The 27,420-nt window shown below is 42.7% G+C and overlaps 1 protein-coding gene across 1 annotated transcript in view; it reads left to right on the top strand.

Annotated features, from left to right (window-relative positions):
- The window catches only part of b4galt2 (beta-1,4-galactosyltransferase 2), a 183,622-nt gene extending 166,836 nt beyond the window's left edge, over positions 1–16,786 (top strand). Inside the window, exon 8 of the mRNA XM_088349145.1 lies at positions 15,960–16,786. Within this exon, the coding sequence (XP_088205271.1) occupies positions 15,960–16,110 (151 nt within the window). The 3' untranslated portion in view covers positions 16,111–16,786. The remainder of the gene's footprint in view (positions 1–15,959) is intronic.
- The last annotated feature ends 10,634 nt before the right edge of the window (positions 16,787–27,420 follow it).

Consider the following 27,420-nt stretch of genomic DNA (forward strand, 5'->3'; position numbering starts at 1 on the left):
GGGCTGATGGGAAGTGGAGTAAAGCTGAGTTACCTGTAGATCTGTTTGTTGTCGCAGCAGACAATAGTGGATATATATTTTTCCCACCCTTAACTTTCGAAATATACATTTTTTTCCTTGGATTACTTTCAACGGGTCCCGGACTTCACAAGTCTGCGTCATACGTTAATTACGGGTATCATTTTCCATTCATGATGCCGATTGTGGATTTAGGATTGTTTACAATCTATTTGGTTTGGCCTGGACAGATCTATTGACACTAACAAAGATGTTAAAAATGTCAGAAAAAATGTTAAAACGTCATGTTGCTAGACATAACGAAATTGTGGATATGCTTGATTGCTGTTAAGATTGTCGAGAAGGGTTGTTTAAACCTCACATTGTTTGTTTGCTGTTATTAGTGTCAAGAAATTTGTTCAAACCAAAAAAAACAATTGCGGGACCTACAGCCTGGTCTGGGTTAAGCTTGTGATTTTGTCACATGTATTAATTGCGGGCGCACGCGGCTTATACACAGGTGCAGTGATGGGTGCGGCTTATAATCAGGTGCGCTCTATAATCCAGATTTTACGGTACTTTTGAGCCGTGAGTGGTCTGAGCGTCTGTGATACTTTTTTGAAACTTCTGCAAGACTCCTGTTAAACCCTGTGAAGTGCCCAGTTTTGCGAATTTGCCTGCGTTTGATCCTGTTTTATTTTTGGCCTGATTTGTTTGATTTTGACCACTCTTTTGTTTGGATTTCAATCCACTTCCGCGACCATCGATCCCCGGATAGAGTGTGTGCACATTCCTACTCTCCCTAATAAGTTGTGAGTATGTTACGCTATTGGGTTCTAAATTCTGTTTCTGTCACAAACCGGGAACGGAGACGGGACCCAATTGCGCTCGTTATCTCAGTTTTTATTGATAAAAGAGGGAGAGAAAGGCTTGCTTCCACGATCCGCGGATCGACGAACACGGGTAGCAGGTGGCGGGAACGCGGAAGTGGCACCGTGACGAGCGAGGAGGATCGGAGACAGGCGGGAATAAGAAGACGTTGGCCGGGACCGGAGAGCAAAAGCGGTGTCGAGTTCGGAAACGAGGTCGGTAGGAGGCAGGCAGGTAACGGGCAAAACAGGTCGGGTAACAGGCAGGCAGAACGGGGCGAAGTCAGGTCCGGAAATAGGTTGGCAACAAAGATCAGGCAGAGAAAAGCAGGGTAGGAACAGAGTTGGACGAAAAAGCCTACTGAGCTGGTGGCAACAGTTCGCATAACGATCTGCTTCCAAGAGGAAGCCGGGGGTTTGAAAAGAGAGTGTCAGCCAATCTACTGTCCGAGCTGTTGGCGCCAATTAAGCCGCCTCAGCTGCGCTCATGACATGTATTAGGCGGAGTTGACAAGTTTTGGGGTACAACTTAGTCCGGTGTCAGTCTTTCACTGCATTTTTCCACATTATTGCCATGATTACTGATGCAAGGAACCTGTGCCGATTCCTTTGGCGCCATCAGCCCTGGCGCCAACAGCCCTGGGCGCTGATTGGCTCCCGGTTACCAGCGTCAGACCGTCTGCGAACCTTAGCTATACGCAAGGCCAGCTCTTTTGACTCTTGACTTTATCCTGTTTTCCGTCTGATTCCCCTTTTTCTCCTTATTTTCTGAAGTTTTACTTTCTTGCTCCTCCGCCCTGGCCTGTTTTTTCTTGCTCTCGACATTGCCTTCGCGTTCCCAGCGATCTGCTAGCTGTGACCGACGATCACCGGATCGTGGGTGCAAGTCCTTTCCTCTATCTAAATAAAGCTTAATAAAACGAACGCAATTGGGTCCCGTCTCCATTCCTGTTCCGTGACAACTATGTTGGTAAATGTGTTGACAGTAGACCCCAGGATCTGACATTATGCGTTCTGAGGTGAGGATCGCAGTTTGAAATCGCCACTATGGTAATTAGCTTTTCCAAACCTTCAAAAACATCACAATGACTAAATATTGTGTAGAAATACTTCTTACATGTAGATGTAAATGGTCTGTATTTATATAGCGTTTTCAAGTCAGTGAAGACCTCCCAAAGCGCTTCACAATGTGCTTCACACTTACACACACTCACATACCAGGCAACTACCTGCTTATCGGGGGCATTAGGGATCTAGTGTCTTGCCCAAGGACACTTCGACATATAACAGAGTAGCCGGGAATCGAACCTGCGACCTCTTCATCCCAGGACGAGCGCTTTTACCTCCTGAGCTACTGCCACCTCATTACATAATACATGTAATATACGTGCATACATTCAGTTATACATTCATTATCTGCTCCCCTTATCCTCAGTAGGGTCGCGGGGGTGCTGGAGCCCATCCCAGCTGTCTTCTGGCAGTGGGGACACTCTGAACTGGTTGCCAGGTTGCAGGGCACACAGAGACAGACAACTCACTCGCTCATTCACACCTAGGGACAATTTGAACCGGCCAATTAACCTGACATGCATGTTTTTGGAATGTTGGAGAAAACCCACGCAAGCACGGGAAGAACATGCAAACTCCACTCTGTAAAGTTCGATCTCATGACCTCAGAACTGTGCCACACACCCTAACCACTGCGCTGCCTTGCTGCCCATACGTTTATTTATTTCAATAAAACTATAGATAATTGCACATGTAAAAGAAAAAGGAAATTACTTGATTTAAGCTGGTATAGTGGAGTAGTCCGTGGATGCTTTTAAAACTCAAACTTGCAAGGATTGTTATGTTATTTGCTGTAATTGCTTCCTTCTTTTTAATAATCGTCCCGATCTTTGTTTGATTAGGGCCATGCAGCAAGGAGAGTGGAATGCTTGTGCCTTCTTATTTCTTGATAATCGCAAGCCTCGTGTCCATGGGCATCATGGTTTTGCTTCTCTCTTTGGCATCCCTGCAAGCTTCAGTACCCATAGCCAGGGTTGGGTAGGGTTACTTTAACTTGATTACTTTCAATTACTTTTGGATGACTCCAATACCAAATATGCTAATAAAAGACAAAAGAAACAAAATATGAATAAAATGATGACTCACGACACGTGGTAAGCTTTCTCTCCTGGCTTTGATCTCCGGCAAAACGAACATCAAATGCGACAGAAACAAAATGAAAATAAATCCAAACAGCTTGCCAACATTTTTGCCGTTCCATGTATTCTGTTACTCCCCATGCCTGCACAAAATGTAGTCATTTTATTCCTATTTAGTTTCTTTTGTCTTTTATTAGCATATTTGGTATTGGAGTCATCCAAAAGTAACTGAAAGTAATCCAGTTAAAGTAACCCTACCCAACCCTGCCCATAGCAAATAGGTGCAGTTATGTCGGAAGGGGGAAGGAGCAGGGGTTCAATTTTTATAGAGAGTAAACAGCAATCATCCCCCGTTTAAACAGCTTAATGTGAGACACTATCCTCTTCCTGATTTATTTTCCTCAGAGGGCTCATCCCGCCATATTGGGTCTCATTCATCACTCCGGCAGATAAGTCAGGAGACGGTTTTATGCGTTTCTAGGAAGCACTTTAAAAGGCTCTTGCCAAAAATGACCTGGCCCTCAAGAACCGTATTAGCAGGAAGCCATCTTTGTCTCAGTTCATATTATTTTTCATAGCACTCGCCTTTGTATATGATAGTGAGCGTCAAGGCTGCATTATAAAGAAAGGTGTTTATACTCTGAATATGTAATACATCGGTGCTTTAACTTTCGAACTTACCGTAAATTCCGGACTATAAGCCGCTACTTTTTTCCCAAATGTTTAGCCCTGCGGCTTATTCAGTGAAGCGGCCAATTTATGTAATTTTTCCAACGGCCACCAACGGCGCTGGAGTATAAAAGGTAAGATTAAGACCAGTAGAATATGTGCGCTGAGAAAGACTGCATCTTCTTACTTTACGTTCTAATTGTCCGTATGACAGAACATCTTTCCGACAATGAGTAAGACGCCTTTTGTAACGATAGTTATGTGGAGGAAGTTGTGGACGATCTACCGTTAATCTCACAATAATGGGATGCTTTTATTTAACAGGGACGCTTGATGCATTGTGAGCGAGCTTTGAAAACTCTCTCAGTGTACCGTCTTTCTTCGTAAATATGTGTAACCATGTATAATATGTATTTGCAACTGTATATTTTTGTAATGTATTTATTTTAGAGACTTGTTCTGTTATGTGTTCTATGGGCCAATCAAAAAGAAGGGGCGGAGCAAACGCAGGCTGATTGGAAGTACGGTAAAGCTGAGTTACCGGTAGATCTGTTTGTAGTCGCAGCGGACAATAGTGGATATGTATTTTTCCCACTCTTAACTTTGGAAATCTACATTTTGTTTCCTTGGATTACTTTCAACGGGACCCCGACTGCACAAGTCTGCATGATACGTTAATTACGGGTATCATTTTCTATTTGTGATGCGGACTGTGGTTCTGGATTTGTCAATTATCTATGAAAGCCGGCTGCGGAATTAAATCTGTATCAGCTTTTGTCGGTTACGGTGCAGTCACACTGATTGCAGAATTCGCACTGATCGCTGCGTGGCTTTGAGGCTAGGACCTTGACTCAGCCTCTTTGTTGAGAGCAAGTGTCTCGGCTCCTTGGCTTTGTAGCGTATTATGATTTGACCGATAATGGATAAGGGATAATTGATAAAGAATATAGAACAACAAACCGTTCAAAATTCAGTTGGATCCACCATTTCTGTTTGTCCCTCACAATATATCCCATGTTGTAACAATGACAATAAGGGCATATTCTATTCTCGTCTCATCTCATCTCATCTCATTAGCTGCACCGCTTATCCTCAGTAGGGTCGCGGGGTTGCTGGAGCCCATCCCAGCAATCATCGGGCAGTGGGCAGAGGACACCCTGAACTGGTTGCCAGCCAATCACAGGACAACTCACTCGCTCATTCACACCTAGGGACAATTTGGACCGGCCGATTCACCTGAAATGCATGTTTTTGGAATGTGGGAGGAAACCGGAGTGCCCGGAGGAAACCCACGCAAGCACGGGGAGAACATACAAACTCCGCACAGGAAGTCTGGAGCTGGATTTGAACCCACGCAGGAGGTTCCCATGACTTGAACTGTGCCGCACATGCGCTAACCACTGTGCCGTAGTGCTGCCCATATTCTATTCTATTCTAAAACTTGAGAGAAACGCAACGCAAGTGGGTCCTGTCTCCGTTCTGGTCTTGACAACTTGTTTGTTCTGTTTTGATCTTGGAATCTTAGACCACTACCATTATGTTTCATTCTGCTCTCTGTCGCACTCCAAAATGCTTACAATAAACTTTCCGTTTTATATTGATGAAGATAAGACCAATTTGTTGAATCGTCTCATACGTGTTCAAAGAATGCAGGAATCAAATTACGTAAGACGGAGTTCTTTTTAATTGATACACAATTTCAACAAGAAACTCAGCGAATCTCAGATATGCGTGGGTCTTTATAGTTTTCAACATAGCACTTGTACCCGGTTTGGCCCCGTCCCTTTTCGCGCTACATGCCCAGGGTTCCGTCCTTATTTGGAAGTGTTTTTAAGTTTATGCCAGTTTATGTCACCTTGCCCTTCGCCGTTATCTGTTGTCCTCCCTTAAGGAGGATTGTTTATACTAATTCGTCCGCCGAGACCTTCCCGAGATGTAAGCAACATTTCTCCCAACTGTAAGCAAGTCTTTCTACATTTCTTTCTAAATGTATGCAAATCTATTCTACAAATGCAAGTTTATTTTCTACAACAATATTTAGGCTCTTTATTAACAGCTCTGTTAGGTCTCTGATCACTTCTCACTATAGGTTTCTGTGTGCGTCTTCTTAACTCTTCCAGACGCCAATATACCGAATTTCCGGACAATTAGTCGCTCTGGAATACAAGTCGCACCAGCCAAAAAATGGCTAATCAAGAAGGAAAAAAACATTAGTCGCACTGGGGTATATTTCTTGCACACAATACGGTTTGGGGCCCCAGCATTGCATCACTGCTTTTTCACTTTGTTGACATTGTTGACTGTTTCTTGGTTATTGAGGGTGCATTACTTTCACCGACTGGACTACGAAAACTTTTTCCAAATCCAATATGTCACAAACCAGAACGGACACAGGACTCAATAGCATATGTTTCTCAGTTTTTATTGAAAAGAGAGGGAGAGTAAGGCTTGCTTGCTTGATCCGAGGACTGGCGGAAAACGGGAGCGAGTGAGGCGGGAGTGACACTTCCGTGTCGGACGAAGACAGGCAGGAATGGTAAGTCGTTTGGCCGGGGCCGGAGATCAGAGGCGATGTCGAGTTCGTATTCGGGATCGTAGGCAGGAAGCGGGCAGGTAACGAAGCAAAAACGGGTCAGGTAACAGGCGCAGGCAGAACGGGCGTAGTCAGGTCCAGAAACGAGTCAAAAGGAGAAGGGTACAGCAGGAACGGAGTCGGACAAGAGTGCTCACTGAGTGGAATACAACAGCTCGCATCGATCTGACAATGACTGAGAGAAAGCCGGGGGTTTAAATAGGGAGTGTCCACCAATGAGCTGTCCGGGCTGGTGCTCCAGATTGGCAATCACGACACTATATTAATTCTGAAAAATGATTTTCACTGTCTGGCTGCTGTTTTATCCTTCGGATTTTATTGATGGATACATAATTCAACTAACACAAAAAAAGCTATTAATGTATATTGTCAAGAACTACAACAGGATCAGGACCCAAACGCGTGACGTTACTCACACAAGCCTTTTATTTTATGGGAAATGGGGAGTCATGCACATTAGGCAGCAGTCTGGCGTGAAATGATAGGAAGCCAGTGTCCGACGAGATCGATACCAATTGCCCTAGTTGATATCGGATGGATGTGGTCGATACCAGACAGGACGGGACAGACAGGATAGATAATGAAACAGGATATCGAATATAAACAGGACTAACTAGACGGGAACAAAAACTGGAGAGAATAATAAACAGGACAAAAATAGACGGGAACAAAACTGGAAACCGATATTAGACAGGACAAAAATAAACAGGAACAATATGAAATGAAATGAAATGATCTGCATTTATATAGCGCTTTTCAAGTCAATGACTTCCTAAAGCGCTTTACAATGTGCTCCTCATTTCCCAATAGCGGCCTTGCAGCCATGTTAGGCGCTAACCTGCTTATTTGGGGTATTAGGGGTTCAGTGTCTTACCCAAGGACACTTCGACATGTAACACGGAGGAGCCGGGATTCGAACTGGGATCCCTTGATCCCAAGACGAGCGCTCTACCTCCTGAGCTACTGCCGCCCCTTCGATATCCTGTTTCATTATCTATCCTGTCTGTTCCCGTCCTGTCCCAATACCTGACAGGAAATACCAAAAGGAAAACAGAATCGAGTCAGAACCCACGTCTTGCGGGGCAGAGGTTCGTTGACGGACTGACAAAGGAAAAATGAAAGCACTGAGCCTAAATAGACGGCGCCACACGGGCGGAGCCAATTGTGCGCCCTGGCAACCGTGACACCGCATTTTTTAAACTAAAGACGGTGGATGACCAAGAAATATTCAAAGGGATTCAAGAGAACTCCACACTCAGAACCAAAGTCCCACTCTACCACAGAAGTATGCATCATTCAGTTTGTCCCATAACACTTTGTATTATTCATCCATGTTTTTTTTCCCCTTAGTCTATCAAAATGTTATCATACCCAGCTCTCACTCGAAAGGCCGTCCGAAAATATCACCCGGGCCCTAAAAAGCTTGCACAAGTGACAGATCTCAGCTCTAAATCTTACCGCGTGAGTACCTGCCAAGAGCCGGCAGCCATCTTTTTTTCCATAAGTGGTGGTTTGTGTTTCAGACGTGGCGGTCAGGATGCTGAATGATTCATGAGGCGGGACGTGATGTTCGGGACGTAGTCAATAAATCAAGCGTGAGGAAGATCAACTCACAGCGGGAGTCAGTTCCCTCGTACGGCATATGATGACATATACTGTCACGGTTGCCATGGCGCCCAATTGGCCCCGCCCGTATGGCGCCAGCTGCGGCTCATTGACAGATTGGCTTTCCGTCTATTTCAGCTCAGTGCTCAATCTTTCTTTGTCAGTCCGTCAATGAACTTCTGCCCCGCAAGACGTGGGTTTCAACTCGGTCCTGTTTCCTGTTGCTATTTCCTGTCTGGTATTGTTCCCGTTTATTTTTGTCCTGTTTAATATCAGTTTCCAGTTTCGTTTCCGTCTATTTTTGTTTTATTATTCTCTCCAGTTTTCGTTCCCGCCTAGTTAGTCCTGTTTATTTTCGATATCCTGTTTCGTTATCTATCCTGTCTGTCCCGTCCTGTCCGGTATCGACCTTGTTTATCCGATAGCAACTCAGGCAATTGGTATCGATCTCGTCAGCCTCTGGCTTCCTATCATTTCACGCCAGACTGCTGTGTAACGTACATGACTCCCCATTTCCCGTAAAATAAAAGGCTTGTGTGAGAAACGTCTTGCGTTTGGGTCCTGATCCTGTTCTGGTTGATGACATGCGGGTGGAATTTTTCCACTTGAAATACATAGTAATCCCCCCAAAAATGGAAGTTTACCATTAAATAAATCCAAGACTGACGTATTTTCTCAGAATTTGCAACCTTAAAGCAGGCCATTTGAGATACGATAATTATATTATCATTTTACCGTTACTTGAGTAGAATTGTGAAGAAGAAACTGTACTTTTACTGTGCTACATTTGGCTACATTGAACCCGTTACTTAAATCCCCTCCAAGTATATATTATCAAGCAATGCTAATTGGAGCTAATGGGAGAGGAAGAATGAAGTGGGGAGAAAGAGAGTTATAGGAATAGGAAAAAAGAGTAAAGGGCAGGGAGAGCTCCAGAGAGACACGCAAAGTGTGAGAGAGGCAAGGAGAGAGAAGAGGTAAAGATTTGGGGGATGCAAAGAGGAGCTTAGAGAAAAAATGGGGCAAAGGCAGATAAAGAAGAAAAGAGAAACTTAGAGAAGGTAAGCGAAGGGGAAGAGAGATTTAAGAAGAGAGAGGGAGAGATAAACAGGAGAAAAAGACAGAGAAAGAAAAGGGGAGAGATGTGTGAGAGAAAAGAGAGAAAGAGGATGGGGAAAGGTTGAGGAGGAAAGTGGAAAAGAAAGGAGAGTGGGAGAAGGTAAAGAGGGAGAGAGTGAGAGAAGGGGTAAAGATTTGGGTGATGCAAAAAGGAGCTGAGAGAAAAATTGGGGCAAAGGCAGAGAAAGAATAAAAGAAAAACTTAGAGACGGTAACCGAAGGGGAAGAGAGATTTAAGAAGAGAGAGGGAGAGATAAACAGAAGAAAAAGACAGAGAAAGAAAAGGGGAGAGATGTTTGAGAGAAAAGAGAGAAAAAGGATGGGGAAAGATGGAGGAGGAAAGTGGAAAAGAAAGGAGAGTGGGAGAAGGTAAAGAGAAAGAGAGTGAGAGAAGGGGTAAAGATTTGGGGGATGCAAAGAGGAGCTGAGAGAAAAAATGGGGCAAAGGCAGAGAAAGAGAAACCTAGAGAAGGTAACCAGAGGGGAAGATAGATTTAGGAAGAGAGAGGGAGAGAGAAACATAAGAAAAAGAGAGAGAAGGAGAAGGGCTGTGTGAGAGAAAAGAGAAAAAGAGGAGGGGAAAAGTGGAGGAGGGAGCAGGGAAGTGGAAAAGAAAGGAGAGTGGGAGAAGGGGTAAAGATTTGGGGGTTAGGTCGAAGGCAGAGAAAGAATGAAAGAGAAACCTAGAGAAGGTAATCAAAGGGAAAAAAAAGATTTAGGAAGAGAGAGGGAGAGAGAAACATAAGAAAAAGAGAGAGAAGGGGGGAGGCTGAAGAGAGAAAGAGGAGGGGGAAAGGTGGAGGAGGGAGCAAGAAAATGGAAAAGAAAGGAGAGTGGGAGATGGTAAATGTCATGGTTGCCATGGCACCCAATTGGCTGCGCCTGTGTGTGTCACGGTTGCCATGGTGCCCAATTGGCCCCGCCCGTGGGGCGCCAGCTGCGGCTTGTTGAGAGATTGGATTTCGGTCTATATAAAGGTCAGCGCTCTCTTGCTCCGGTTGTCAGCCCGTCAAACGGACTTCTGCCCCACAAGACATGGGTTCTGACTCGGTCCTGTTTTCCTGCTGATATCTTCAGTCCGGTATTGTTCCCGTTTATTTTTGTACTGTTTAATTTCGGGTTCCAGTTTTGTTTCGGTCTATTTTGGTCCTGTTTATTATTTTCTCCAGTTTTTGTTCCCGTCTAGTGTCTCCTGTTAGTTATCGATATCCTGATTTATTGTCGATCCTGTCTGTCCCTTCCTGTCCAGTATCGACCCCATCCGTCCAATATCAACACTCACATCCCAGAAAAGAAAAAAAAACGATCCCAAAACTGTATGTAACATCCTACATGCCCACATTTCTTGTGTAAATATTGCGTGAATTATAGCCTTATCTTCTTTGTTCCTTTATCTTCCTTGTTTTCTTTTATCCTTACTGTTGAACGTGAAACTGGAGTGCCACGTCCACTTTCGTTGTCACAATATGTTCAACCCATTTTGTAACAATGACAATAAAGGTATATTCTATTCTATCATTTAAAGCACAGGTGTCAAACAGGCGGCCCGCGGGCCACATCAGGCCCGCTAAGGGATTGAGACAACACTCAGAGAAGCACAAGAGAAAAAAAAGCTGCAGGTTGAAATATGTCAACTTGATGTTGCCAAAGCCGGTTCCTCTTACAAAGACACTGTACCTGTATTTATTTATCTCTCTCTCTCTCTCTTGCTCTCTCACTTTCGCTCTCGCTCACTCTCTCTCTCTATCCCTTTCCGTCTCGGTCTCTCTATTCCTTTCTCTCTCTCTCTCATTCTTTCTATCCCTTTCTCTCTCTCTCTTTCTATCTATCTATCTATCTCTCTCTCTATTCCTTTCTCTCTCAATCTCTCTCTATCTCTCTCTCTCTCCCTCTCTCTCTCTCTCTCTTATCCACCCCTTTTCTCCCACTCTCTGTCTCTGTCTCTTTCACTCTCTGTGTCTCTCTTTTTCTCTTCATTTGTTGCTCTTTGTCTCCTTCTCTCTCTGTGTCTTTTTAACTTCTTTTGCTCTAACTTCCTTTTTTCCTTTACTCTCTTTTCTCTTTCTCTCTTCCTACCCTTTGCGCTCTCTTCTCTCTTTTCTCTCCTTCTGTCTTTCTATTTCTCTTTGGATTTCTTTCTTCCTCTCCTTTTCTTTCCCCCTCTCTCACGACTTCTCTTTTTATCTTTTGTTTCCCACGCTCTCTCCCTCGCTCCCTTTTTTTTCTTTGTCCCTCCCTCTTTCTCTTATTTCTTTATCCCTCTTTTTCTTTCTCTTTAATCTACTCGTCCGGCCCCCTGACAGAATGTTTGTCCTATCGTGTGGCCCCCGAGGTAAAACGAGTTTGACACCCCTGATTTAAAGACATTTCTCGGAGTTACATAAAATGATAATAGTTCTCTATGAGAGGGGGTTCAATTGAGGGCATTTAATATTCTCGCTTTGTGCCAGGGGGATTATTAATGGATTTTCATCTATGAACTCAGTGGCAGATTTATCTGAAGATTTCATTACAGCATCCATCCGTCAATCCCCTTCCCCTTAAATATCATATCTACGAGTGAAACCAGCTTTCATATTTCTTCTTCGTGGTTGGAGCCTCATTATTTGCATCCCCCACACCTCCAACCTGCAAACCCCGTTCGGATGGAAGTGTCAGTCAACTCTCGCCGTTCTATTTTTATCTCGCCGTTCAAGGAAAAGATTGCCGATCCCGGAGTCTTCCCTGCTGTCGAGGATGAGTTAGGAAGTGGGTGTGTAATCCCGATAGCCGACACACACACTGAAAAAGAGTCGACGGGGAAATGGCTTCTGGTGTGTTAGTCACGTGCTTAAAATCTTTGGAAATGCTTGATTTGCATTGTCACAGACCAGGAACGGAGACGGGACCCAATAGTGTTCGTTTAACTTGCATCCACAATCCGGTGATCGTCGGTTACGGGTAGCAGGTGTCAAGCGAGGATAGTCGTTGGCAGCGAGAAAAACAGGGTGGCCGGGGCAGAGGAGCAAAACAGAAACAGGTCCAGAAAAGAGATCGGAAACGGGTATCAGGCAGGAAACAGGGCAGGGTAATGTCGGAGAGTACAAAAGCTTGCCTAGCTGAGAGCATAGGTTCGCAGACGGGTTCCTTTCGGAAGACGGTAGTTTGAAAAGAGTCCAATAGCCAATCAGGTCCAGTGGCTGTTGGCGCCAACGGGCCAGCCGCAGGTGCCCCGAATCAGTAATCACGACATTGTTGTGTTTTTCAAGGATCAGAAATTGCTTGGATTGTCAGGACCAGAACGGAAACCAGACCCAATTGTGTTACGTTTTTCGCAAGTTTTATTAAAGGAAATAGGAAGGGCTGCGCGGCGAGGGAAGCAAGGCGCTCTCGTACTCGGATTGTGATCCGAAAACGGAAGTGGATCTTCCGTGGCGAGCGATGGCGGTGTCGGGAACGGAAAAATGGGTCAGTAGCTGGGACAGGGGAGCAAAAACGTGGTCGGGGTTGAAAGCGAGTTGGAAGCCAGGAAAGGAGAGTAGACGTGGTCAGGGACGAAAACAAGTCGAAAGCCGGGACGAGAGAGTGGACATGGTCAGGATCAAAGACGGGTCGAAGCCGGGGAACAGACAGGAGCAAAAAAAAGGTGGGAGTCAGGGCCGTAAAAGGCTCGCCTAGTGTTAACTGAGGTTCGTAGACGGACTGACAACACGGGATTGACAGGACAGGGTTCAAATAGTGACAGGGAACCAATCAGAACCTGAGCGGGCACAGGTGCTTCACATCAGTAATCATCACATGAAATTTTGGGTGAAGTGCTTGCATTTCGCCCTAACCTTGTGATTAACTGCAGCTGTCATTAGTTTGTACTGTATTATCCAATGAATCGCCATTGCCCCCTACGGGTCGTGCCCCAGATGACAGATTCATGCTACACAAAAACAGGACGCTATGAAATGTGTGTCAGTGCTGGGACTAATCAGAAATTACAAACACTTATTGTGGGCTCTGTAAAATGTAATGTTGCATTTCCCAGTGGTATATTGGAATGGGAAGAACTTCCCAAAGTGTAAAATTTAAGATACACATGACATTATTTTTATGCAATATCTATAGAAGAGAGATTTTCCTCAAAACGAATATATTCCCGATTTATTCAATCTCTTAACACTCATGTCTTGCACCCACAAAATTAAACATTGCATATGTAAATCACGGATATATATATATATATATATATATCGCATCTCATCTCATCTCATTAGCTACACCGCTTATCCTCAGTAGGGTCGCGGGGCTGCTGGAGCCATTCCCAGCAATCATCGGGCAGTGGGCAGGGGACACCCTGAACTGTTTGCCAGCCAATCGCAGGGCACACGGGGACAGACAACTCACTCGCTCATTCACACCTAGGGACAATTTGGACCGGCCGATTCACCTGAAATGCATGTTTTTGGAATGTGGGAGGAAACCGGAATGCCCGGAGGAAACCCACGCAAGCACAGGGAGAACATACAAACTCCGCACAGGAAGCTGGATTTGAACCCACGCAGGAGGTTCCCAAGACATGAACTGTGCCGCACATGCGCTAACCACTGCGCCGCCGTCCCGCTTATCCTCATTAGGGTCGCGGGGGGGCTGGAGCCCATCCCAGCCATCTCCGGGCAGTGGGCAGGGGACACCCTGAACTGGTTGCCAGCCAATCGCAGGGCACACAGGGACAGACAACTCATTCTCTCATTCACACCTATGGACAATTTGGACCGGCCAATTCACCTGAAATGCATGTTTTTGGAACGTGGGAGGAAACCGGAGTGCCAAACCCACGCAAGCACGGGGAGAACATACAAACTCCGCACAGGAAGTCTGGAGCTGGATTTGAACCTACGACAGGTTCCCATGACATGAACTGTGCCGCACAAGCGATAACCACTGCGCCGCCGTGCTGCCCATATATATATATATATATATATATATATATATATATATATATATATATATATGTTGTCATGATTATGGATTTGGATCACCTGATTGGTTCCCTGTCCATTTTTAAGCCCAGTCCTTTCACTTGTCAGTTCGTCAGCGAACCTCTGTTGTTACAAAGCAAGCATTTTGACCCTGACTCCCGCCTGTCCCGTTTTTGCACCCGTGTTTTCACCCGTCCGTTCCTGATCTCCCCATTTGTCTCCGGCACCGACCTTTTTTTGATCCCGACCACGTTTTTGTTCTCCTGTCCCGGCCATCAACCTGTTTTTTACTTGTGGATTTCTTCTTGGCTCTTGGGATCACTAGTAGACCAGCATTTTCAGAGCAAACGCTCCGGACCGGAACATAGGGGGAAATTAAATCTGAAAGATATGAGGGAGCAAGTCCATGCATGATTTTCCATAACAGAACCTTAAAATCACATCTTAAGCCAACATAGAGCCAATGCAGGTTAGCTAAACTCGGGATCATGTGATCAAACTTTCTTGTCTTGGATACAATTTTTGCTGCAGCATTTTGTACCAGTTGCAGGCTCTTGAAACTGGTCTTATTTCAAGGCGTATGTGATATGTACTATCAAACTTTCTGTTCTTTCTCCCTGTTTTTAGCTGGATTTATCAATCGACATCCAATCCCAAACTATGTAAATAATTAACGTCTATTGGGTAAAGGCACTATTGATTTAGCACCTTCCCCAGAGTTCACAACGTTCATCAATCCAAGCAAGAGATGCTCCAAGACGTTCACATTGCCACATAGCTGATAGTGTCATCCATCAAACATTTGTCAAGTGAGGCTGGAGCAAAGTTGCATCATAAAAGTTGTCCTCAGGGCAAACATTTTCTGGGTTAGAGGCGCAGACGACAGAAAACGCGGGGAAGCATTCCAGCCGAGCAGCTACTGATGCAATCTGACAAACACCAGATTGGGCTGCCTAGTGGTTTTCTTTTTGTTTGATCACATTGCCCCAATTTTAGCTCACCGGCATTGGCTCCCTGTTAGCTTAAGATGTGATTTTAAGGTTCTGTTGGTATTAAACAAAATCATGCATGGACTTGCTCCCTCATATCTTTCAGATTTCATTTCCCCCTATGTTCCGGTCTGAAGCCCAAGAGCCAAGAAGAAATTTGCAGGCGATAACCTCATTTGTGGTCCCTTCTCAAGGTTTCTTCATTTTCCTCCTGTTGAGGTTTTTGAGTTTTCCCTTGCCCTCATGTGGGTTTTAGATCAGGGGATGGTGTCATAATAGTCTGTAGCTCGCAATAATCAGCCCTTTGCGACTTTTTGTGATAAAGTGCGTCACAAATAAAGATGACTTTAGAAGGCTTCTTCATTTTCTTCATGCTGAGGTTTTTGAGTTTCCCTTGCCCTCATGTGGGTTCGAGATCAGGGGATGGTGTAATAGTAGTCTGTTGTTTGCAACAATCTTGTCATTAAGGGCGTCACAAATAAACATGACTTGACTTGACATAAAACCGTACAGCGGCTACGCAAATTTTCCCCAAGCCTTTTCGTGATGGTAGTATTAATAATTTGGTTTTAACACAATTCAAAACACATATTTGGTTCTGAGTATTATTTTTCTGAAATTCATGCTGAGTAGGTAACGATCAGGGTTGGGTAGAGTTACTTTAACTTGATTACTTTCAATGACTTTTGGATGACTCCAATACCAAATATGCTAATAAAAGACAAAAGAAACTAAATATGAATCAAATGATGACTCACAACACGTGGTAAGCTTTCTCTCCTGGCTTTGATCTCTTTGATCACCGGCAAAACGAACATAAAATCTGACAGAAACAAAATGAAAATCAATCCAAACAGCTTGCCGACATCATTTTTGCCGTTACATGTATTCCGTTACTCCCCGAGCCTGCACAAAATGGAGTCATTTTCCAAAGCACCACCATGCAAGTAAATGACGTTAGTCCTCGTACTGCTGTACACGTGGACACATTCGCCTCAAACTTTGCTCTTCTATTCATCCAGATTCAACAAAATCCAGAACACCAAGAACACCATGAAGAAGGACGGCATCAGCTCGCTTACCTACCGAGTGGTCCAGATCAAAAGGTACCCCATGTACACTAACGTTTCCGTCGAGATCGGCAAACCTCCGCCCCGACCTTTCAAGGGATAGACGAGGTAGGACGCCACAAGCACATCACTACGAGGAACCCCATTTTTGGGGGCCTTTTTCTACACTTCTTGGAACCAGAATTTTGACAAAAAACTCACGGACATGTCGGAACAAACTTGAGTACCGACCTGTCTTTGTCAACTAAAGAGTTAAAAAGAACCATGGGGAGGACCTCTAGGTGGCAGTCTTGGGACCTTTACAGAACTGAAGAAGATGGGGGGGTGGAGGACTCAGCAAGAAGGTCACGGACGCCCGTTCCAACGTGTTCAAAATCCCTTGGAAATCCCCCCAAATCGATTGAATGTAAGGTGCCTGCATCTCCAAAATGGGGACTAAGCTCGGACAAATTTTTTTTCTAAACAATATCGGAGCTTCTTGCGCAACAGGTGCAAATGTCTACACTGGGGAAACGTCTGATATTGCTCTCAGAAAAGAGGAACCTTTTTGTTGTGATCATTTAAATAGATAAGGCAATTTAGCTTGTTATTGTTATAAGGATTTGATGTATTCTGAGACACATCAGGGTCATAAAGCTTTCCCGCGTTCGTACCGGATTTAATATTCACGGTTGTGGGTGTATGCCCGGGGGTCACCAAGCATTTTTTTCCAGCTACTTTTTGTCACTGATTAGTGTGAAGGGCTACCAGTTTGATCTTAATAACACGATAAGTTCATTTAGAAAAGTTATTACTATGTTATTATTATGTTATTACCAAGTGACAATTGTTAAAAGTTGGGTTAAAATAAGCTCCTTAAACCACAAAAAAACTGTCTTGTATATGGACTATGAGTGATTAACTTGTGTAACTGGACTGGATGATGAGGCTTTTATTTCAGTTACGTTATACAGACACCATGTGGTTAGCACCTCCACTGGTTCTCAACATCGTTGGAGACTGCTCAAAACAGATGAGATACAATACAAGTTCAGATATTCCATCCATCCATTATCTCCACCGCTTATCCTCAGTAGGGCCGTGGGGGTGCTGGAGCCCATCCCAGCTATCTCCGAGCAGTGGGCAGGGGACACCCTGAACTGGTAGCCAGCCAGTCGCCTGACATGCATGTTTTTTCGGAATGTGGGAGGAAGCCGGAGTGCCCGTAGGAAACCCACGCAAGCACGGGGAGAACATGCAAACTCTTCACAGGAAGGCTGGTAGCTGGATTTGAACCCATGACCTCAGAACTGTGCCGCCGTGCCGCCCTACAATGAATTCAACTCGACATATTTTTCAATCTGAATTTTAACCAACATCATCCTTTTTATATATTTGTGAAAACAGAAATAATTACAATAACGAGTATAAAAAGCGGGAACAATTTACCTGCAATGAGCGACACAACGTACACACACCATGTGGTTAGCACCTCCGCTGGTTCTCAACATCCATGAGGGGAAATTAACATAAATGGCGACAGAAACAAAACGAAAATAAATCCAAACAGCTTGACAAGATCGATTACATTACTGTGCGCTGGACACTGCTAACAATATTCGCCTTCCGGTCAGAAAATCAGAGAATAAACTAAACCTTACTCCATACCAGCAGGTGGCACTGTTGGACTCGTCATTGCAGGACTTATACACAAACTATACAAACCTATTTCAGCAGGAATTTCAACAAAACAAAAGTTATCATTACACCCGTTAGACATGTAGGAATTACAATGGAACCTCGGTTTTCGAACGCCTCTCCGTTCGAACAAATCGGTTCTCGACCAAAAATTTAGAGAAATTCTTGCTTCGCTTTTCGTTCAAAACAATGGAGTTCGAACGCTAGGGTGCGATGCTGAGCGCCGTACGGGTGTAGATTGCCCCCACCCCTGTGAAGAACTGTTATGACGTGCGCGCGCACTTCTTTTTGCTTTCGCTTTAGATATCGGTGAACGGAGTTTTTTAGCCCCTAATTATGCCTCCGAAGAAGGTTGGTGCAAGCAGCAAAGTTGCTACAGGTGAAAAAAGAAAAGTAGTGCGTACAACTATTGCATTTAAGAAAGAAATAAAAGCAAAATATGAAGAAGGTGTGCGAGTTTCCCTTCTTTTGAGGGAATAGAGCATGGCTTCTGCAGACCTTCACAAAGGTAAGCAATCCTATTCATAATTATTTTCTTTATCTTTTAACCGCTCACCACTTTTTGTGGAGACCCGGGTGCTTAATGACTTGCAAACAACCTGATTTTTTTAGTTGTACACGTTCATGTTAGCGTAATCTTTTGTACAGAAGATTACGCTAACGCGAACGTACGATTAGCCTGGGTTAGCTTCATGTTTACGTTCATGGTAAGCATTCAGGGTGTTGGAACGGATTAAAACCATTTTACATTACTTTTAACGGGAAAAACGATTTTCGGTGATCGAACAAATCGGTTTTCGAACAGGGTTCTGGAACGGATTATGGTCGAGAACCGAGGTTCCACTGTATAAGCGATTTAAATTGTTTTGGAATAATTGATCATCTCTGAAGACGCTAATTATAGAAAAAAAAATCAGGAAAATCTTAAAGACACATTACTGGTGAGCTGTTTTCAGAACCGATCGGTGGACTACTCGGGTCTTCTTAGGGGGCTACCTGAAGATCTTGGGCTCAACATTGGTGACCCATGGTTTACACCGAAACAGAACTATTGATTTTATTTTTGTCTTCCCGCTCAGATTCTTTGGACTTGAAGAAATGAGTTTATCTTAGACATGGGCCGGTATCAAATTTCTGATATTTTCTAAAAAGGATAATGGTCCATTCAGTTATATACAGGGTTGGGTAGGCTTACTTTTACTGGATTACTTGCAATTACTTTTGGCTTACTCCAATACCAAATATGCTAATAAAAGACAAAAGAAACTAAATATGAATAAAATGATGACTCACAACACGTGGTAAGCTTTCTCTCCTGGCTTTGATCTCTTTGATCTCCGGCTAAACGAACATAAAATGCGACAGAAACAAAATGAAAATAAATCCAAACAGCTTGCCGACATCATTTTTGCCGTTCCATGTGTTCCGTTACTCCCCAAGCCTGCACAAAATTGAGTCATTTTATTGGAGTAATCCAAAAGTAATTGAAAGTAATCCAGTTAAAGTAACCCTACCCAACCCTGGTTATATACTCACAGTAATCCTTGAGCAAGTTTGAGTACATATAATTTCTTCTACTTACGATTTTCGGTCCGGGTTAAGCTATCGTATCGTTTAGAAGGTTAAAATAGTCCCCAAATATTTTGAAATGTACCCCTATATACAGGGATCAGAATTTTCCGCGGATCCGCGGATTTCCGCTGTTTTTGAACCCCAAAGGCATTCCGACTTTTTCACTTTTTCTCTTGCGTAGCAAACAAATTCAAAATCCGACTGTCTCACTCTTTCCTTTATTGCTCTGGCGCACCCTGGCGGCCGTTAGAAAAATTGGCCGCATTGTTGCTCAAGCTGCAGGGACTGAACTGCATTTGAACTTATCTTGCAGTATTTACAAAAAAAATCAGTTATGTGGGCAAATTATTTTAATCTTCTAAAAATGTTATTAAAATGATAAATATAAGCATGGTTTTGGACAAGTAAATTGCCTAAAACCCAGGAGCTTGGGGGGTGGGTGTTTTGGGGGCTCCGCCCTGCTTTATTCCTGGACCCTGGCTATTTCAGCTGAAAATGAAAATCTCCATTCTGATCCCTGTATATATAAAACAGACATTTTGAATTGGTTGTTTTTCAAGCGTACCAAAAAACTAGCTTTATGTTCTTCGAAGCTAGCATCATTTTCTTGTAGCATTATCTTTGCCAAAAAACTAGCAGTCTCACTCCGAAAACTTGTTTTGTCTTCTTCTGTGGTAAAAATTAGCATCCTCGCGCTGAAAGCTAGCATGTTTTTGTTTTTTTTTCCCAGAAATTTGCTATTTGTCTTACTAATCAGGAAATGCTTCTTACATTTAATTAATTCATGTACATTTTCTTTGATTTTTGGTCAGCGTACGCTCCAAAACGAAACTCATTTCCGATTCTTGTCAATAGCTTACAACTTTTACATGCTTTCTTTCTGCTTTTTGGCCAAATATTTCACATTTTGCAGCTTGTAATCTGTTGAATTTGGTTTTCTTTGTGTTCAGTTTCCCAAAGCTGGGTAGTTCAGCAAAAACTCACAGTTCGGCACTGAAGTATGTCTCATCTCATCTCATTAGCGGCACCGCTTATCCTCAGTAGGGTCGCGGGGGTGCCGGAGCCCATCCCAGCAATCATCGGGCAGTGGGCAGGGGACACCCTGAACTGGTTGCCAGCCAATCGCAGGGCACACAGGAACAGACAACTCACTCGCACAGTCACACCTAGGGACAATTTGGACCGGCCAATTAACCTGAAATGCATGTCTTTGGAACGTGGGAGGAAACCGGAGTGCCCGGAGGAAACCCACGCAAGCACAGGGAGAACATACAAACTCCGCACAGTAAGTCCGATAGCTGGATTTGAACCCACACAGGAGGTTCCCAAGACCTTAGAACTGTGCCGCACACGTGCTAACCACTGCGCTTTGGGTTTATTCCGGGCTCGTTTATCAAATCAAGTTAATTAGTCTGGTTCGTGCGGGTTCTGGTTTATATACCTGCGACTCGGGTCAGGTCGGGCTGAATTTTTTAGGCCTTATCTTCCCTCTACCGGAGTGGGAAGAAACTGTAAGCCTTGTTAGCTAGCTCACTTAATTCTGAGATTTCTAGCAGTCGGTTCTACGCATCCAAAATCGCACAGTTGGTTCATTTCATGGCCACTTACTTTTACTCTGGGTTCAGTTATTCTGTAATCCCTCGCTACTTTGCGCTTCATACCTCAAAATGAGAAATATTCATTTAAAATTAAAAACATTTTTGCCGTCTGTGAAGTGGACGCAGAGCTCATTTTTTTCTACCCAGGTTGCTAAAGCGTGTCGTTTTGGCCTGCCTAAAATGAAATGCACTGTTTTGGCCAAGATCCATTGTTCAAAGTTAACTATTGCTGAGAGTGGTGGCCGAGAGGAAATTCCTGTCATGCGTGGCAGCTTTTTTCTCCCCAGTTTCTTTTCCGCCTAAAGTGAACTGCACTTGTGCAGCCACAATCTATCATCCTCAGTGTCTGTAAGGAAAATACTAGCATGGCACATTTTTGTCCGGCCTCGCAGCTCTTTTTGCTGTTCTGTCCGCTGGAAAGTGAACTGCACTTGCCTGGCCACTATCCATTATCCCATTTTCGCTTATTGCTATGAGGAGAGACTGACGGAATACATTTTTGTCTGGCCATGTGACTCTTTTTGTGCGGTTATTTACACCTAAAATGAACTGCACTTGTGCAGCCAAATCTATCATCCCCGGTTGCTGTGAGGAGTCTGGCATGGCACGGCACATTTTTTTGTCAGGCCTGGCAGCTTTTTTTTGCTGTTTTGTCAACCAAAAAGTGAACTGCACTTGCCCGGCCACTATCCATGATCCCATAATCGCTTATTGCTATGAGCAGAGACTGACAGAATACATTTTTGTCTGGCCATGTGACTCTTTTTGCGCGGTTATTTACACCTAAAATGAACTGCACTTGTGCAGCCAAATCTATCATCCTCGGTTGCTGTGAAGAGTCTGGCATGGCACGGCACATTTTTTTTGTCAGGCCTGGCGGCTCTTATTCGCTGTTTTGTCCACCAAAAAGTGAACTGCACTTGCACGGCCCGATCCATTATTCACGGTGGAGTATTAGTGAAAGCAGAAGCCAGCAAAGCGCATTATTTTTTTTTATATTTCGGTTTGACCCGCTAAAGAGTGGCATTGTGGCCCTCTTTAAACGAATTGCACTGTTTTGGCCGCTATCCATTATCCTAAGTCAACTCTTGCTGAGAGTGAGGGCTGGGAGAGCAAATTTGCGTCACGCTTCGGGGCTCATTTTTCAGTTCTTTCAGCCTAGAATGAACTGAAAAGAGCGATAGGCCTCGGAACCGGTTACCGGCCCATGTCTAGTTAGCTTATTTTGTGTTTTTTATCATTAGCATTTACATCAAATTCACGATATATTAAAAACTACATGCCTTATGAGTTTCTAAAGATTTTTACTTACACTAGCTAGGACTAGTAGCTCATCGTCATTTCACATGTTCCACATATCCCAGAAAATGTTATCGTGCTTTAATTTGTTTTATTTTCTTACTGTTGTCGCCTACATATAAAGTGAAGGGAATAAGTATTTGAACACCCTGCTATTTTGCTAATTCTCCTACTTAGAAATCATGAAAGGGTCTGAAATTTTCATCGTAGGTGCATTTCAACTGTGAGAGAGACAAACTAAAAATAAAAATCCGGATATCATAATGAATTTTGCTATTACTCCTACTTAGAAATCATGGAGGGGTCTGAAATTTTCATTGTAGGTGCATGTTCACTGTGCGAGAGATAAACTAAAAAGAAAAATCCAGATATCACAATGAATTTTTCTTTTTAGTTTATCTCTACCACAATGGACATGCACCTACGGTGACATTTTCAGACCCATTTTCATCGTAGGTGCATGTCCACTGTGAGAGAGATAAACTAAAAAGAAAAATCCAGATATCACAATGAATTTTTCTTTTTAGTTTATCTCTACCACAATGGACATGCACCTACGATGACATTTTCAGACCCATTTTCATCGTAGGTGCATGTCCACTGTGAGAGAGATAAACTAAAAAGAAAAATCCAGATATCACAATGATTTTTTCTTTTTAGTTTATCTCTACCACAGTGGACATGCACCCACGATGACATTTTCAGACCCTTTCATGATTTCTAAGTAGGAGAAATAGCAAAATAGCAGTGTGTTCAAATACTTATTTTCTTCACTGTATATCCACAACACAAGCTGATGCCTTCAGTAGTTATTTTCTATACATAAAATGAGGAAAAAAAAATGATCAGTAAACCAAAAAAAAATATTTTTCCTTCTTCAGCTTCCACTTTTGAATCTTGAGTGAAAGAAACCAACAAAAAAAAAAAAGAAAACATCTCCATCTGTCGGGTGAGTTTCTCTTTACCTCAAGGTTGCTGTGCACGTTTGGCACATTGGCATTTTGGTCTTCCTTGCTTTTTATGATTTTCTTCTTCTTTGCATTTGATCACCTTTGATTGCCTTTGCACAGTCTCAAATGACATTTTCTCCCCTCCTTTTTGCAAATCTCGCCACTGGCCAACTGCAGTCGGCCGTCTCTGGACTGTATCCTAATTCGGGTTATTATGAGGCGATAGAAAATGTTTGAAGGTGGTGAAAGAAACGGTGGTGAGCGGCCGCAGCTGCCATATGTTGTCAAACTGGATCATTTTTATTGTTTTCATAATAAAGACTTTTGAAAAAAATTGTGGTGAGAATCTCATGGCTTATTCCTACTCCGAATTTCTTGTTCTAGACTGCAGTGTTTTATACCTTCCAGGGTTATTTTTTTAAAAACTTGAATCATTTTTTTTTTGTATTTTGTTTTCTTCAGCAAAGTCCAAATAAAATGTTTCAAAATGTTTGCAATTGTCATAATATTCTTGTTATTTTTACATTTATTATTATTATTTTTTTTTCTTATTCTTCATATTCTTGCTCTTATTCTTATACTTCTCATTTTTATTATTATTTATTTATTATTATCATTTTCATTCTTCTCGTTCTTCTCATTCTTCTCATTCTTCTTATTCTTCCTATTGTCATTCTTAATATTCTTATTCTTCTTATTTTTCTCATATGTTTTTTCTTATTCTTCTTACTTTTATTTTTCTTCCTTTTCTTCTTATTGTTCTTTTTCTTATTTTTATTCTTCTTATTCTTCTTTTTCTTCTTATTTTTCATTATTATTTTTCTTATGATTATTTTTCTTCCTCTTCATATTCGTGTTCTTGTTTTTCTTATTCTTCTTATTTTTCTCAGTATTTTCTTATCATTATTATTGTTATTATCATTTTCATTATTCTCATTCTTATTCTTCCTATTTTCATTCTCTTTCCTATTCTTATTCTCGTTCTTAATATTCGCATTCTTCTTATTTTTCTTTGTATTCTTCTTATTGTTCTTTTTCTTATTCTTCTTATTCTTGTTTTTCTTATTCATATTTTTTTAATTCTTATTTTTCTTACGATTATTTTTCTTATTATTGTTCTTCTTATTTTCTCCTTTCTATTATTTTCATTGTCATTGTTTTTATTCCTCTCATTCTTCTCATTCTTATTCTGTTGGAAATGTCATGGTTTGGGACTGCATGAGTGCAACTGGAATCGGGGAGTTGCATTTAATTAAGGGGAACACAAACTCAAGTATGTACTGTGTAAAACTGGAGCAGAGAATGATCCCTTCCCTCCAGAAACTGTGTCACTGGGCAATGTTCCAGCCTGACAATGACCCCAAATACACTTCTAAGATGAGTAAGGCTTTTCTAAAAAGTAGAGGGGATGGACTGGCCAAGCATATCTCCAGATCTAAACTCAATACATCATCTCTGGGGCATCCTTAAGCGGTACGTGGAGAAGCACAAGATCTAGAATATCCCCCAGCTCAGTCATGTTGCCATGGGAGAGTGGAAAAGCATTCCAGTGGCAATTTGTGATGCTCAGGTGAACTCCATGGCCAGGAAGATTTAAATGGTTCTGCAAAATCATTTTGGCCACACAAAATGTTGAACTTTAAGAACTTGTACTTAAGGGTGCACTCACTTTTGTAACTAGGGGTTTAGCTACTAATGGGTATATTTTAAGTTTATTTTGATAAAACAATTAATATGTTTTTTGACATGATGGCACAATGCTTTTGTAACCATGCTTATATGTTAGGGATTTGAAAGAGTTAAAAACAAACAAAAAACACATTGAAATTAGCAAAATTGGCATTTTTAGGGCATGGCAAATGAGTTTGCTTACTTTAAGGAATCATTTCTACCACGATTAGAGAAATAAAACCTTCAATCTAGCGAAATGATACACTATGCATGACCCCTTCTTTGACAAACATATATACCGTAAATTGCGGACTATAGAGCGCACCTGATTATAAGCCGCACCCACCACATTTTAAGAGGAAAACCGATTTTGTACATACACAAGCCGCACCTGGATATAAGCCGCATGCGCCCACATTTAAACATGTAACACAAACACAAAATGAACCCAAACCCGACTTCGAGTCCCGCGATTGTAACTAAATGTCCTTCATTAAAGTCCACAGTCCAAAAATCACAGCCGGCAAAATGAACGGAAAATGATACCGGTACTTTTGGTTTGATTCAGACCTGCAGAGTCCGGGTCCCGTTGAAAGTAATCCAAGGAAAAAAGTGTATATTTCCAAAGGTAAGGGTGGGAAAAATATATCAGATGAACACATTTACTCACGCAACTCCTTTTTCTTTAACCAACTTTTTACCCCCTCTTCTTTCCTTGTCTGTCCCTCACCTTTAGCGGTCCCCACTTAAACTCGGCACCCCGCGTTTGTTCCGCCCCTCATTTTTCGTTCACCCGTGCAAAACATATCAGAATAAGTGTCTAAAATAAATACAAATAAATACATTACAAAAATATACAGTTGCAAATACATATTATACATGGGTTACACATATTTACCAAGAAAGACGGTACACCGAGAGAGTTTTCAAAGCTTTAATAATAATAATATAGCTTTGACAGGGCAGTTAATGGTAGCAACACGCGAGCGCCGCTAGCGGCCGTTAGAAAAATGACATCAATCGGCCGCATCACTGAATAAGCCGCAGGGTTGAAAGTTAGGGAAAAAAGTAGCGGCTTATAGTCCAGAATTTACAGTATTTATCATTAATTGCAGTCACTTCCCATTAAATGTCTCTATTTTTCAAAGCCCCGCCCCTCACAACATCTATTTACAAAATGTCGCCCTTATTTTCTTCCTCCTCACAACGTGTTACTGTAAACGAAGCAGCTTCGTGCATGGCATGAGTCAGCCGGCCCTAATTTGATTTGACGGCACTTAAAGGGGCAACGCGCGAGGCCCCCAGCGTGCGTTTAAACCCGTGCGGTTTTTCGCAATTCTTTTTATTTCTTTCTCCTCCGTCAAGAGTTTCGCTAATGGACTTTGAGTGCTTTGACGTTCGGATTGAAAGCGGAGCCTGTGGCCGAGCGCACCTTCAGCTTCTGACGTCTTTCTGTTCCTCGCCGTGTCGGGAGTTTGAGGCTCGAATCCTTTTTTATTTTCAAATTGAAAAGAATCATTATTTATATAAATACATTTTTACTCGGTTTTGTATGCGTCCAAAGTTAGAAATGTTATTCTATTTACCGTAAATTCCAGACTATAGAGCGCACCTGATTATAAGCCGCACCCACCACATTTTAAAAGGAAAACCGATTTTGTGCTTACACAAGCCGCGCCTGTATATAAGCCGCATGCGCCCACATTAAAGAAATGTAACACAAACACAAAATTAACCCACACCCGACTATAAGTCCCGCAAATGAAACTGAATGTCCTTCATTAAAGTACACAGTCCAAAAATCACATCCGGCAAAATGAACGGAAAATGATACCGGTACTTAAGGTTTGATGCAGACCTGCAGAGTCCGGGTCCCGTTGAAAGTAATCCAAGGAAAAAAGTGTATATTTCCAAAGGTAAGGGTGGGAAAAATATATATCCACTATTGTCCGCCGCATCTCACCTTTACCCTACTTCCCGTCACCCCACGTTTGTTTCGCACCTTCTTTTTCATTCGCCCGTGCAAAACATATCAGAATAAGTGTCTCAAATAAATACATTACTAAAATATACAGTTGCAAATACATATTATACATGGTTACACATCTTTACAAAGAAAGACGGTACACCGAGAGAGTTTTCAAAGCTTTAATAATAATAATGTAACTTTCATCCCAAACGGTGCCTGTGACAGGGCAGTTAATGGTACCAACACGCTAGCAACACGCTCGCAACACAGTAAACGGGTCTGTTAAAAAAACATACCGTACTTGTGAAAATCACGGTAAACCGTCCTCATCTTCCTCCTTAGAACTGAAGCCATCAAAGTCGTCTTCCTCAGTGTGGGAAAGAAAATTTGTCATATAGACGTCGTCCCACGCTCCTATCCACTCCTGATTCTGTGCCCTCCTCTCCGTCACGCAGCAGACCGGCTTTTCGGAACCCGTTGGTGATGGTGTTTTTTTGATGTGCCTTTCTTTTTGCATTTTGCATGATGAGGGTATGTTTACGCTAATTTAATTTATGCACAAGCCAAGAAGTTGCAGTCTTCCTCGGCGCATATATTCCACCAGTCTAAATCTTACCTTTTGTACTCGAGCGCCGCTGGTGGCGTTAGAAAAATGACATAAATTGGCCGCATCACTG

This window comes from Urocampus carinirostris, chromosome 1, assembly GCF_059441175.1.
Source record: "Urocampus carinirostris isolate Australia breed hairy pipefish chromosome 1, RoL_Ucar_1.0, whole genome shotgun sequence".
Taxonomy (NCBI): domain Eukaryota; kingdom Metazoa; phylum Chordata; class Actinopteri; order Syngnathiformes; family Syngnathidae; genus Urocampus; species Urocampus carinirostris.